The 15272-nt window shown below is 43.0% G+C and overlaps 1 protein-coding gene across 8 annotated transcripts in view; it reads right to left on the bottom strand.

Annotated features, from left to right (window-relative positions):
- SFXN5 (sideroflexin 5) overlaps positions 1–15272 on the bottom strand; it is a 108024-nt gene that overhangs the window by 65262 nt on the left and 27490 nt on the right. For all 8 annotated transcript variants that reach the window (XR_011525977.1, XR_011525978.1, XR_011525979.1 and 5 more), the window contains exons 4-6: positions 9829–9855; positions 9203–9257; positions 7186–7211 (exon numbers count right to left, since the gene is read on the bottom strand). Coding sequence is in view for 5 of the 8 variants with exons in the window: in XM_008516590.2 (XP_008514812.1) it covers positions 7186–7211; positions 9203–9257; positions 9829–9855 (108 nt within the window). In the remaining 3 variants the exon portion in view is untranslated. The remainder of the gene's footprint in view (positions 1–7185; positions 7212–9202; positions 9258–9828; positions 9856–15272) is intronic.

Genomic DNA, 15272 nt, shown 5'->3' with positions numbered 1-15272 from the left:
CCAGCACCAACTGCAAGAAGCGCATGGAAATTAAACACACACAATTATGGTGGGAAACTTATAATCCTTCCTCAGAATATTTCAGAACAATGTAGGAGTTCCAGGGAAACTGCATAAGGATAAAGATGTGAATGATACTCTGTCTACATATGTATATATATTTAAATATATATATACAATGAAACAGTTCACGCATACAGATAAGTCTAGAGGATAACATGAGCATCCACGTGTTGTCAAATCTTATAGTTTTGTCAAACTTTTATGAAAATTTTGTCTTTTGAAAGATGAAACACTTCAAATACAAATGAAGCATTCCTGTTCTGCAAGATTCCAAGCCCTTCTCTCTCTCCCGACAGGTAAACAGTATTATGGATCTGTTGCTAATTATTCCCATGAATGTTTTTATGGATACATGAAAAATGTACCCACAACTATACATAATATTGCTTTGCATATTTTTAAACATTATATAAATGACATCAGGCAGTACTATTACTTTGCTATTATTTTTTACATTCAACATTATTTTGGGGATTTATCCATATTGATAAATATAGCCCCTGTTCATTACTTTCTTTCCTGTGTTAAGTATTCCATTTTATGACTAAACCACAACTTATTGATCCATTTTCTTGTTGAGGGACGTTTTGGTGGTTTCCAGTCTTTTACTATTATAAACAATGCTGCAAATATTTTCTTTTCATATTTAAATATGTTTTGTATATGAGGTGAGATCTAGCTTTCTTTCTTTTCCATCTAGGTAGCCAATGATTTATTAGAGGGTCCATCCTTTTTCCCCTCTGATTCGTAATGTCATCTTTGTTGAAGATCAAGTTTCCATATGGGCACAGGTATGTTTCCAGGCTTTCTATTCTGTTCCATCAAGCTATTTGCTTATCCCTGTACCCAAACCAAACTGTCTTATAATATTTGGTAGAGTGAGTCATCTCCCATCACTTTATTCTTAAAAACGGTCTTGGCTGTTCTTGGCCCTTAGTTTGCTCACATAATTTTTAGTATCAATTTGTCAAGTTCCATGAAAAATCCTGCTGAGATTTTGAATATAGATTTTACTTTGAAGAAAATTAATATCTTGATTGATATCTTCTTTTGTGTTTTATTTTGTTTGTTTTTTTGAGGAAGATTAGCCCTAAGCCAACATCCTACCAATCCTCCTCTTTTTGCTGAGGAAGACTGGCCCTGAGCTAACATCCATGCCCATCTTCCTTTACCTTATATGTGGGACGCCTGCCACAGCATGGTTTGACAAGCGGCGCCATGTCTGCACCCAGGATCTCAACTGGCGAACCCCGGGCTGCCAAAGCAGACCGTGCAAACTTAACCACTGTGCCATCGGGCAGCCCCATTGATTGATATCTTGATTATGATGAGTCTTCCCATCCAAGACCATATACCTCTCCATTTATTTAGAACTCCAACTTCCTTAAATAAAGTTTTCTAAATTTTTCCATAAAGGTCTTACAATCTTTTCTTGATTTTATTTTTAGGTACCTTATAGTTTTAAGTGCTATCCTAAATGCTATCTTTTTTTAATAAAAATCATGTTCTAGATGTTTATTATAGGATTATAGACATACAATAAAAATTTTCTATACCTGTCTTACAACCAGAAATCTTTTAAAACAATAGTTCCAACAGTGTGCCTATTCCCATGAATAATTTTATTTCTTCCTTTCCAATCGTAATGCTAGTTATTTATTTTTTCATGTCTTATTGTATTTGCCAGTCTCCTTGGAAAATGGGATAGAAGAAGCATTATCAGGCATTCTTATCCTGTACCAGACATTAAGAATTTACCCTTATCTGTTTCATCTTTAAGAATGATACTTGCCATGAAAGGATGTTCAACATCATTAACTGTCAGGGAAATGCAAACCAAAACTACAATGTGGTGTCACCTCACTCCCATAAAAACGGCTATAATTAACAAGACAAGAAACACGAAGTGTTGGAGAGGATGTGGAGAGAAGGAAACCCTCGTACACTGCTGGTGGGAGTACAAACTGGTGCAGCCACTATCGAAAACAGTATGGAGATTCCTCAAAAAATTAAGAAAAGATCTACCATATGAAGCAGCTATTCCACTACTGGGTTTTTATCCAAAGAACATGAAAACACAAATGCATAAAGATACATGCACCCCTGTGTTCATTGCAGCATTATTCACAATAGCCAAGACTTGGAAGCAACCTAGGTGCCCATCAAGGGATGAATGGATAAAGAAGATGTGGTATATACACAATGAAGTACTACTCAGCCATAAGAAAGGATGAAATCCAGCCATTTGTGACAACATGGATGGACCTTGAGGGTATTATGCTAAGCAAAATAAGTCAGAGGGAGAAGGTCAAATACTGCTTGATCTCGCTCATAAGTAGAAGATAAAACACCAAAAACAATCATATAGAAAGAGATTGGATTGGTGGTTACCAGCGGGGAATGGGGGAGGGAGAAGGGCGAAAGGGGTGATTAGGCACATAAGTATGGTGATGGATTGTAACTAGTCTTTGGGTGGTGAATGTAATCTACACAGGAATCAAAATTTAATAACGTACACCTGAAATTTATATGATGTTATAAACCAATGTTACTGCAATAAAAAAAAATAAAGAAAGGGGTTGCGGGGTGGGCAAAATGAGTGAAGGAGGTCAATTGTATGGTGACGGATGGTAACTAAACTTTTGGTAGTGATCACTTTGTAGTGTATACAGATGTCTACTTATAATGTTGCACACCTGAAACTTATATAATCTCATATAGCAATTTTATCTGAATAAAAAAAATAGAAAAAACAAAAAGAATGGTGCTTGTTACAGGGTTTGGATTTTTTTTTTTTGGTAGACATTCTATCAAATTAACAAAGTTCCCTTCTAGACCTAACCTTCTCTTTTTTAAAAACTGTAAATGGAGTTATGTTTTATTTTATCAAATGACTTTTTTCTATCTACTGACATGATCATGTTTCTCCTTCAATTTTTTAATGTGATGAATTATATTAATACATTCTCTAAAATTACCATTCTTGGTAAGAATTATTTGATTATGCTATTATTACATGAAATTTTAAAGCATTGCTGGATTCAACTTGATATTATTTCATTTAGGCTATTTATATGTAATTTCAAAAGCGGTATTGGCCTATAATTTTCTTCTTGCACTTACTTCTTTGGTATGGTCTCAAAGTGCCTCAGAAATGAATTGAGGAACATTTCCTCTTTTTTATGCCCTTTCAGGAGTTTTACAAAAATTCAGTTTGGCTATTCCTTTGAGTGTAGTCACCTGGAAGATGATGGGAGCCTAGCGGTGATTTTTGGGTTGTTTGTTCTTTGATGCATATATTTCAAACAACTAATTTAATTTCTTTCTATTTGTAGGTCTATTAAAATTCTATATTTCATCTCGCGAGGTAGTTTTTGGTAAACTATCCTTTCCAAGAAATGCATCCATTTCTTCTAAGTCTTCAAATTGATTGCCCCTGATTGTTCAATGCATTCTGATCTTTTAAATTTCTGTTATATCTATAGTTATCGTACTTTTTATTCCTAATATTGCTTACTTGCATCTTCTCTCTTTTTTCTTGCTTAGTGTTGCCAGAAATGTCTATTTAATTAGTCTTTCCATAGAAGCTAGGAGTTTATCCTCAAGATATATCTCCAACAATATCAAAAAACATGTACAAGATTATTCATAAGGGCAAAATATAGGAAACAACTTAAACATCCATATGTAGGAAATTAGCCAAATAAATTATGGTACTTCCACATAGTACACTACTTGCAGCTATTAAAAAAAAAAAAAATGAAAAAGGTCTCCATAGACTGATATACCATGATTTCTAGGATATATCATTAAGTGAAAAAAAACATTGTGCAAAAGAGTTATAAAGTATGCTGCCTTTTATATAAGAAAGAAGGGGAAATATATTTGTATTTGCTTATTTTTACAAAAAGAATTAGGAAGGATAAAATTGTTTACCTACAGAAGATGGGTAGGAAGGAGATAGAAGGGATGGAGAGGGAGACGGAACTTTTATTATGCCTTTTTATATAGCTTTTCCTTTTGAACTATGTTGACATTTTATACAGTTCAAAGAAATAAATCAATAAGAATGGGGAAATAACTATAACTGAATGCCAAAAGAAACAAATAAACCTAACTGTGTATCAAATAAATAACACAAACACATGGAAGAAAAAAATTAACTCAAGTAATCTTGAACACGGTTCTCCGTTTCCTCTCAGTAGGATACAGTCAATAGACCAAAAGAACTTCAGAGAAATCTTGGGCTTTACTTACTACATTTCTGGGGTAGTGGCATTGATGTAGCAATCCTGAAACTCTTTTATTTGTATGTATAAGATTTAGTAAGTGAATATATATTGTTGTTGAATTCTCGTTCAGGGAGAAGGGAGGTATAAATATGGAATGGAAGGAGGGGAAGAACCTTGAGATGTTAGATTGGAACTAGAGGTATTAGTATGAACTCACAACTTTTAAAAAGTTGTGTCTCCTGGCTATGTCTGCTAAGAGGGCCTAGTAACAATGACACTCCGGTAACAATGAGCACACCTACCATCTAGATCTTGGTTTCTAAATACCATTCCCCTTTGAAAGGAAGCAGGGCTCCTAGGAGAAATGGAGGATTCCAGGATTGGGAAAAAGAAACTACAAGATGAGTCTAGAATATCCATTTATTGTGCCAGAAAGCAGTGAAGTATTCAAAGAATAAGGAAGACATGTCACATGGACAGAGAAACTCCTGTAAGAGGTTCCTATTGGTCAAATTTGGCACAGTTTGTATTTAAAAATGAATAATGACAGAAGTAAATTATTACCCACCAAATACAAAAAAAAATACACAAGACCATGCCAATAGTTTTAAAAAACATTAAATGGGGAGGCAGAAGGGCAAATTCTTACTTATAGGACAGTGCCAACTAACAAACATAGAAGGAATGATATATATGAAATATGTAGGAAACTTTTAGACTGGGCAAATATCCTGTTCCCAATCACTTTTCTCCCGGTGGTTTTAACATCTATTGGTTATTCTTGTCTGTTTCCAGTTTTAGGCTCATATGAAAAAACCTACTATAAACATTTGTGTATAGATCTTCGTGTGGACTTATTATTTGTTTCTCTTGAAGTAAATACACTCATGTGCTGCATAATGATGTTTTGGCCAACAATGGACCCCATATACAATGGCGGTCCCATAAGATTATAATGGAACTGAAAAATTCCTATCTCCTAGCTACGTCGTAGCCACTGTAATGCTGTAGCACAACACACTATTCATGTGTTTGTGGGATACTGGTGTAAGCAAACCTTCAGGTCCTTCAGGAGGTGTCCCAGAAGACGGCATTGCTATCACAGGAGATGACAGCTCCATGCGTGTTATTGACCCTGAAGACCTCCCAGCGGGACAAGATGTGGAGGTGGGAGACAGTGATAGTGATGATCCTGAGCCTGTGTGGGCCTAGTTTGTCACCTGTGTGTGTCTTAGTTTTTAACAAAAAAGTTTTCAAATTAAAAAAAAAAAAATTTAAATAAAAAAGCCTATAGAATAAGGATATAAAGAAAGAAAATATTTTGTACAGCTGTACAATGTGTTTGCGTTTTAAGCTAAGGGTTATTACAAAAGAGTCAAAAAGTTTTAAAAAATTTAAAGGTTTATAAAGTAAAAAAGTTACAGTAAGCTAAGGTTAACTTACTATTGACAAAAGAAAAATATTTTCTATAAATTTAGTTAGCCTAAGTGCCCAGTGTTTATAAGTCTACAGTAGTGTCCAGTGACGTCCTCGGCCTTCACTTTCGCTCTCCACTCACTTGCTGACCCACCCAGAGCAACGCCCAGTCCTGTAAGCCCCACTCATGGTAAGTTCCCTAAACAGATGTACCATTTTTTATGTTTTATACCATATTTTTACTGTACTTTTTCTATGTTTATCTAGGTGTGCAGTAGGCTATACCATCTAAGTTTGTGTAAGTACACACTATGATGTTCGCACAACGAAATCACCTAACAAAACATTTCTCAGAACATGTTCCCCATCTTTAAGTGGCCCATGACTGTACCTAAAAGTAGGATTGCTGGCTCACATTGTAAGTGTCGGTTTAATTTTATGAGACTGCAACACCATTTTACACATACCCCTGCCCCCATCCCAATCCCAATTCTAGGATCACATGCTGCACTCAGTTGTTATCTCTTTAGCTTTCTAGGTATAATTCAAGAGAAATTATGGTATATGGATCCTCTAAAATACTTGTACAATCATGTTCAAAGCAGCACTATTTGCTGTGAACTCCAAACTGGAAATAGCCCAAATGTTCACCAACAGTAGGATGGATAAAGAATTTTCAATATAGTTATAACAATGGAATATTATGCAGCCGTGAAAAATAACAAACTAATACTACGTATAACGTAAGGAGGAGTTGACAAACAATTTTGAGTGAAAGAAGCTAAGCCAAAAGAAGTACGTCCTGATGATTCCATCTATATAAAGTTCAATAACAGACAAAACAAGAATATAGTGAAGGAAGTCAGAAAAGTGGTTCCCTGTGGGGTTAGTGACTGGGGGGTACAGGAGAGGTTTCTGAGGTGCTGGTAATGCTCTAAATCTTTATCTAAGTCATGTTTACTTGGATGAGCTCACTTTGTGAAAATGTATCAAGCTGTACATTTATGACAAATGCACCTTTCCGTATGTTTGTTTTGCTCCAATATAAAAAAAAATTAAGAGTAAACTTAACTCTGATTCCAAAACTGAACAAAAACGATACTGAATCTTTTCTGAGTTAATTTTAAACTTTAGTTTTCAAAAAGCACCCTTACTTTCCAACTGCCCAAGCTTTTTTGGAAAACCTGTAAACAGCATGTCCTAATGACAATATTCAGGATGGAAAATGTGCAGGGATGAAGGCGCTGCGAGGCTCTGTGTTGGGTGTACATATGCACAATTTCTGTGGAAAGATGTTTGACAATACACATCAAGAGAACTAAAAAGAAATATATGCTATTTTGTCTAATAATAATTTCCCTCTAGGAATTTTTCCCAAATCAACAACTCAATCAAATATTCATGAACAATGATGTAAAGTTATACATTAAAAATTTCTCTTAGAAAAGAAAAATCCTTTCAAAGTAATACTTACAATTGGCGTCCCAAAAGGAATGTAACCTGTGAGAGGAGAGAGAAAAGAGTCAGGTCTTCTAATGCCCCCTCACTCCACCCTACCCACCTCTCAAAGGAGATACCGGAAGAGACTCTGGGCTTGGTCTCGCCGTGGCCCGGATGAAGTGGCTCAGGTCGGCTAGGCAAGAGGCACCTCCAGCCCTCACACCTTTTCCCAGCTTGGCCCTCTCCAGGACAGAGGGTTCCGCTGTGTCCCCCAGCCTCCCTCTCTCTGTTCCCCTTTAACCAGACAGTTCTCACTCCCATGCAAAACCCAGAGGCTCATTCCTGAAGGCAGGGCTGCCCAGGGCTGGGGCACCACCACTCTAACTTGGTGGTCCTCCCATGATTTCCTCCACGAGGCATCACAGCCCCTGCCCACACTTGCTTCACAACTCTGGATGTCTCAGAAGGCCCCTGAATGTCCTCCTTCCCTCAGTTTGTCTTTCTAGCACACGCCCTTACTTCCCTGGCATCATGACCATTTCCAGAAAGGGAATTCCCTACCCATGTGAGACATGCACCTCTAAGTGCCAGTGGTCTTTAAATCTCTAGAAGGCTGGCTAGACATCCTCAGGAGAGCAGGAGAGGGCCGAGGTGAAGCGCAGCCAGGCCCTGGGCGCTGTTTCCCCATTGCTCACGGCAAGGCTCCTCCGCCACCCCCACTGCTGTCAATGGCAGCTTCCTGTCCCCAGTCTCTAACTTATAACAGCCAGTCAGCAGAGAACTACGCTTATCTGAGTTCCGTCTAAAGCAAAGGTTCACATCCCAAGTGTGCATAACTGTGCATGCACATGAGCCATCCCTCTCCTACCCGCATCCCTCTGGAGAGAGGTGTAAAGCTTGACTGGGGAATTACAAGAGAAGCCAGGCTCAGGGTGAGAGCTGCTCCGGCCCTGTGCCAGGACTGGGGAGCGCCTACCGCCATGGATACAAGATGCTTGGAGCCTTCGCTGCCTTGGAGGGTCTTCATGGCAAACGGGGTCACTGGGTGCTAACTGCCCCAGTTTGCATGATGATGCCACCTGGTTGTTTATTCTCTCGCCCCCGTGAGGTCAGGCTCTTTACAGGAGGGGACCCTGCCTAACCCACTTAACTGAGAACGCTCACTGGTAGAGACTGTTTCTTCAGCTGCCTGAGGACTTCCCAAGGCAGCAGCCCTCCCACCCACCCTGTAACTCGGGGGTGCCTAAGCCCCACTGCACCGAGAAACAGCATGGAGGAGGCATCAGCGCTCTATGTGAGTCTGGCCTCTGCTGTGTGACCCTGGGCGAGGCCTGCAGCCTCTCAGAACTGTAGGCAGGATAACCATGCCAGCCCCAGCCAGTGTATGTGCAAGTGCTTTCTAGGCCAGTAAGCTCATGCATACAGAGCTCTCCCTCCAGCGACCGCAGGGTGGGGACTTCCTGCGGGCAAGGACCTTATACTCACTTTCCCACCCTCCCCTCTGCCCACTGGTCTCCACAGAATGGCATGCACCTTCCCTGAGTGTGCAGTAGTGCAAACACAGCACATACATTCTGAAGGGCAGGTTACCAGCAGGACCAGAGACCAGGGGGTTAGTCTTGGGATTAACTGCCTGGAAGGGCTGAGCAGGGAGCAGGGCACGGAAGGCAAGGGCGCAGTGTACATAGGTAAGAGGGAGTGACTCAGAAGGCAGGGCTTGCCCCTAGAAGGTCTCAGCCCGGAGGCTGCCGCTAAGTGAGCGGTGTGTGAGCTGGGGGTGGGGCACCAGATGCACCTGTGGAGGCCTCCACTCCACCCCGACTGCTCAGGCAGAAAAGGCAGTCAGGTACATTTTCTAAAAGCTCCACAGGTGATTGGGAGGCCTGGCCAGAGTCCTGCACCGCTGAGCCCAGGTGAACATGCAGGAGCAGGTGTGGCTGTGTGTGTAACGGGCTCTGCCCGTCCGCAGGCCAACACATGTGGGTGCTCCTGGAGCTGTGACCATAGCAAGTGCCCAGGCGGGGCAGAACCAGAGGGTCCCAGGGGCTTACCTGACATTCTAAAGGGCATGAAGATCTTCTCATTGGTGTCCGGGTGTAGAATAGCCTGGCAAGAGCCGGGACAGAGCACAGGGTGACAGTGGGGGAGGGAGAGAGGACCTGGGGAAGGAGGGGGGAGGGGAGGGAAAGGGGAGCTCCCCCAGGAAGACTCAGATGACCAGTGGCTGCTGTATCTTGCCCTCTGGTCTGTCAGTCCTTTCCCACCATTCAGGGCAAGAGAAAACCAAAGCAGGGGCCACCAACAGCCCTTCTCCTCCTGACTAAGGTGCAAAGCTGAAGGAAGGGGAGAGCGGGACTGTGTCCACCTTGCAGGCCCTCTGGGCCCCACACCTGGCACACAGCAGGCACGTGACAAGGATTTTGTGGAAGGAGCCTGCAGGGAAGGAGCTCAGGGGCCCAGGGAAAGGTGAGCTGGCCTGAACTCCAGTCTTCAGAAGCTCAGGCCCTGGGTGCTGGGGGAGAAGGGAGGGGTGAGGTGGCCGGGGGCACGCGGGGAGGGGAACGGCCGAGCAGTAACAGCCATGGGAGGAGGAACTTCCACTGGATCCCCGGGACAGGGCGGGGCAGGGTCCAGGAGAGCAGGAGAAGGGAAGGAAAAGAATCCAAAATCGGATTACCTGCTTGATTTTCTGAGCACTCCAGAGCTGGAAGAGAAGGAAGGGAGGGAGAGAAAGGAAAAAAAATTAAAAGCACATATCAATTTAAGGTCTCAAAGCCACGTTTTCTAACCAAGAGATCTGGCTCCAAAGGGCATAAGAGGCTCAGGCTGTCCTGGTCACCCCAGGTCTGGCAGCTTCCCTGGGAGTGTGGCCTCAGGGATCCCAGAACAGCAGAGCTAGGGGATCTCACACATCATTTAAACCAAGGGTTCTCAACTCAGGCTGCGCTGTACAATTACCTGAAGAATCCTTCCAGCATTCTTCTAAAGCCCTCTAGCTGATGCTAAGGTATGGCTAGGTAAGCAGCCCTAATTTAAATGAAGATACTTCAGTTGTCTCCCAGAATCACTACAGGCAGCATAGAGTGATCATTTCAGAGCTGGACAGACCGCAGAGTGCCAGAAAGATGAACAAGTGGGTCCTAGAGCAAATTAAGCCTAAACTAGTGCTAGAGGCAAAAATGACGGAACTGAGGCTGTCCCACCTTGGGTACATCACGAGAAGGCAGGAGTCTTTGGAAAAGATAATAATGCTGGGAAAAGTAGAAGGCAGCGGGAAAAGAGGAAGACCAAATACGAGGTGGACTGACTCCTTAAAGGAAGCCATGGGCGTGATCTACAGGAGCTGAGTAGGGCTGCTGAGGACGGGCCATAGCGGACATACTCATTCATAGGGTCACCAGGAGTCAGAGCAACTTGACAGCATGTGACAACAACGACAGACTGCCTGGATTCCTGGCTTTGCCACTTCTACCTCTGAGCCTCCATTTCCTCATCTGTAAAATGGGGATAATAGCTGTGCCTCTAACCTTGTTGAGGAGGTGTGTGAAAGCGCCTGAGCCGTGCTTTCTAACTGCTTATGTTGTAGATATTCTAATTCCTATTGTGGCTTTCAAATGAGTGGTGAAGTTGTCTCTTTCCAGCACAGCTTGGGGGACAGGCTGGAGAAACAGAACAATTTGTCAATTCTTTCAAATGATATAAACACTGTGTTTCCTTGAATCTAAGACATCGTTGACCCTAAGACACACTATTATGTGCCACTGAGAAAGAAAACTATGACATAATGCCAAGACCCTCATCAATTAAAAGACTCATCCCATTTAAGAGATGTTAAAGTGTAATAAAGTAGGCCTTTTAGAATCAAGAAAACATGGTGAATAAAAACTTACGTTGTGGGCAAACCAAAAGCCAGTGCATTTTTAATGAGCAAGAAGGGTATGAGGTGAGAGGGAAGATGCAGCCAGCAGTTGATGTTTAAAGTTGTGTAATAGAACTGTTCAGTTAGGCTTCATTTGCATGGCAAGGTTGTCATCTGAATATAAAGTAAGCTGCAGAAGGCCAGCGAGCAGCAAGAATAGAGGTTATAAAATTGATATATTAAAGTTTATGCATTTTACTCACAGCAGGGTCCCTCGAGCCTTAATTCACAACCTAATTACTCCTATTTTAGCTACATCTCAAACATATTTGATTGTCTGCTATTCCAGACCCAGGAGGATTAGAAGCAGGAGATTTTTCAAAAATAATAACTGGGGAATGGAGGGGACGGAAGAGAGAAAAACCAAATGCAGAACCACTGTGAGCTAGAGTGGGTGAGGGAGAGCACAATAGCAAAGAGGTAAAAAAAGTCCTTTGCTCAGAAAGCGCCTTCCGGAAGTGCACCCCCAGCTCCCAGCACCACCCCAGGTGCGCCCCCAGGCCTGTGCACAGAGTCCTGACCCACACGCTCCACCCCGAATCAGAACCTTCTGCTTCTGGGTCCTGGGGATTCACGGTCCAGCTCCTCGGAGGCAGGGACTTGCCTTTCAGCACTGTCCCCCAGCATCTCCCACAGCCCTGGGCACACAACAGATCTAAAGCTATTCTAAAATTAAAGTTTCATTTTTAAAAACTCAAGATCTCAGGGCTGGCCAGGTGGCATAGTGGTTAAGTTCACACACTCCGCTTTAGTGGCCCAGGTACGTGGGTTCAGATCCCAGGCACGGACCTAAACACTGCTCATCAAGCCATGCTGTGGCGATGTCCCACATACAAAGTAGAGGAAGATGGGCACAGATATTAGTTCAGGGTCAATCTTCCTCAAGCAAAAAGAGGAAGATTGGCAACAGGTGTTAGCTCAGGGCCAATCTTCCTCAACAACAACCAAAAAACCTCAAGATCTCTTCATATAATTCTTAACAAAAAAGAAAAAAAATTCTCCAATTTTCTGATGAACAGCCTGGGGGGAAAGCACTGGTCTAAGACATCAAAGGACAGTGTAAAGAACAGGTGTTAGAACTGGGCAGGCCTGCATTCAAATCACTTACTGGACATGTGGCCCTGAGCAAATTACTGTGCCTCTGTGCCTCAGTTTCTCCATCATAGAACAGGTTATTGTAAGGCAGGGCAGAGACCATGCCTGGTGCTCCTGGCAGTCTGCATCTCCCTTTGTGCACACAGCTAAGCCTCTACGTCCAGCCTCCCCTGAGTCAGGTGGGCTCCTGTGACCGGGTGCTGGCTAACTGGCTGTGGCAGAAGTGATGTTTGCCACTTCCAGGCCTGGTCCCAAAGCCCCCCACAGAGAACCCAGTGGAGGACAGCGAGGCCCTAGAAGACAGTAAAGCATGAGGTGAAAGGAGCCTGTCCCTGGACAGCAGCACGTGCCAAGCCCCCAAACTGCACTGGACTCTGACACGAGTGAGAAATAGATGTTACTGTTTAAGCCCCTGAAATCCGGGGTTGTGTGTTACAGCACTTGCTATCCTGACTACTACACAGGTTTAAATGAGATATGCATATCTAAAACACTTGCCCCATAGAACATGTTCCATATGCCTAAAACAGAGGGGAAGTCATTCAAATGAGCAGTATTTTATAATGGAGTTAATTATTTTTCAAAGTAACTTCCTCTCTATTGTCTTATTCCTACAGTACACCTGTGAGGTGGGTAGATTATTTTCAGACAAGGTAACTCAACTCAGAGAGACTAAATGACTCAGCCAGGGTCCCTGGGGCCTGGTGGCAGGATGGAGATGGGCACCAGGCCTCCTGGTCTCCAGGTTCGTGTTCTCCCTGCTCTCCAGGGGCCCCATGGAGCAGATGGATGTCTGGCCTGGCCAGGGTGTCTGCCAGGCCTGAGGCACGAGAGGAGGAAGAGAATTGGCTGACATCACCCTCAGGTCCCAGAACCTCCTTCTTGCAGCCCGGCAGCGATGCTCCTCGTCAGTACCTGTCACTTCCCACCCTCTCGCCAAAGTCCAGCCAAGCAGTCCTTTAATCGATGGCCACATCCATGTCCTTCAGGTTCAGGGACTGCCTCCTTCACCCCAACCCAGGGAGCAGCGATGAGACAGTCAGGCAGATGCTAGCTCACCAGCAAAGGCAGAAGTTCACAGGGGTGTCAGCAGAGCTTACAGACATGTTCCCCACCCCGCAATGACACCACCATGCACATGGCCCAGGCTGGCCAGTGCCAAAGACAAGAGGCAACGGTAAACCTCACGTGATAATTCCATGCTTTTCTATTTTGCTGAGCACTTCCCCTCCCAGTAGCTATTTGATTCCCACGCTCAGAAACCCGTTTCCATAGGACAGATGAGAAAACCAAAGCAAAAAGGCACGTCCAAGGTGTCCCAGGTGGAGCCGGAACTACAGCTCATGACCTCTAACTCAGATTTATTCATCCTTTCATCCTGATTCATTCATTCACATTTGTCAGACACCCTTCTAAGGGCTTGTACATACAGTCATGGGCCACATAACAACATTTCAGTCAACAACGGACCCCATATATAGTGGTCCCATAAGATTAGTACCATATAGCCTAGCTGTGTAGTAGGCTATACCATCCAGGTTTGTGTAACTACTCTCTATCATGGTCACATGATGACAAAATAGCCTAATGATGCATTTCTCAGAACATATCCCCATCGTTAAGCAACGCGTGACTATTAACTTACTTAATCTCCTCAACAACCCTATGAGGCAGGGACTAGTATACCTCCCATTTTATAGATGTGGAAACTGAGGCAACGAGAGGTTAAGTGACTTGCCCAAAGTCCCATCGCAGCCCTGGGATTTGAACCCAAGCAGCCTGGTTCCAGATTCCCCACTTTTAACCACCACATGCTCCTGTCTCTAAATGCTAACACATCAATGCACACTGTTCTGTTCCTTTAGGCATCTGATATATTTTGGAGTGCTTTCCACATCAGCACACAGAGCAGCCTTATTCTTCCTAATAGAAACCTTGAATGAATATATTATAAACTGTATCCTAGTAATGGACTTTTAGCCTATTTCCTATCTTCTTTTTATTGTGGTAAAATATACATAACAAAATTTACCTTTTTAACTATTTTTAAGTGGCAGTTCATTGGCATTAAGTACATTCACACTGTTGTATGACCATCACCACCATCTATCTCCAGAACTTTTTCATCTTCCCCAACTGAGACTCTGTACCCGGTAAGGCCTGACTCCCCATTCCTCCTTCCCCCAGCTCCTGGCAACCACCATTCAACTTTCTGTCTCTGCGAGTGGGACCACTCTAGGTATTTTGTATAAGTGGAATCACACAATATTTGTCCTTTTGTGACTGTCCTATCTTTTGTTATTATAACCATGTTCCAGTGAATTTCTCTGTAATTACCATTATTATAGTATTAGCACTTAAAGAAAAAGGATAAATGTATGCAGATATCTCTGGCAGGATACAGAAGAAACGAATGGTTACTCTAGGGAGAGGAAGTGGGCAATTGGGGGATTGGGAAAGGGAGACATTTTTTATTCTCTACTTTTTTAATATCTTTAGAATTCTGTATATTGTTCATATGTTACCTATTCAAAAGTAACTGTTAAGAAAAATTAAGAGTGACCACTAGAAAAATAGAAACAGGGTGCACAACTTCTAAGCTCTTCATTGACCTCTACAGAACAGAATGCTACCTGTCTAACAAAATCTATGTCCCCTTCTTCCATAGTAATAGAACAGTAGTGGGCAAGTGGCTGACCTGCTGCACTACATTTCCCAGCCTCCTTTGCGGGGCAGGTAGCTGACCTGCTACACTACATTTCCCAGCCTCCTTTGCAGTTAGGCTTATCCATGTGACTGAGTCCCCCAGCAGCATCTGAGAGGAAGTGAGATGTGCCTTTCCCTGGCCAGCACCTCCCCCTCCATGCTTTCTGTCCTCTGCCTATAAACCAGAGTGAGGGTGTGGCTGCTCCAGCTTACAAGCCTGGGCCAGGCAGAGAGGATAACCCAGGAAGATGGTGGAGAAACATGATGGAAGAAGCCTGGGTCCCTGAATAATCCCGTGGAGCAAAGCCCCCTGTCCACCTGGAACTTGAACTGCTACATGGGAGAGAAATAAACTTGTATCTTATTTGAACTGGTGCATTTGGGGACCTTTTCTTTACAGC

Source organism: Equus przewalskii, chromosome 14, assembly GCF_037783145.1.
Source record: "Equus przewalskii isolate Varuska chromosome 14, EquPr2, whole genome shotgun sequence".
Lineage (NCBI taxonomy): Eukaryota > Metazoa > Chordata > Mammalia > Perissodactyla > Equidae > Equus > Equus przewalskii.
The sequence above is the reverse complement of the archived record's forward strand: the minus strand, read 5'-3'. Positions and strand labels throughout refer to the sequence as shown.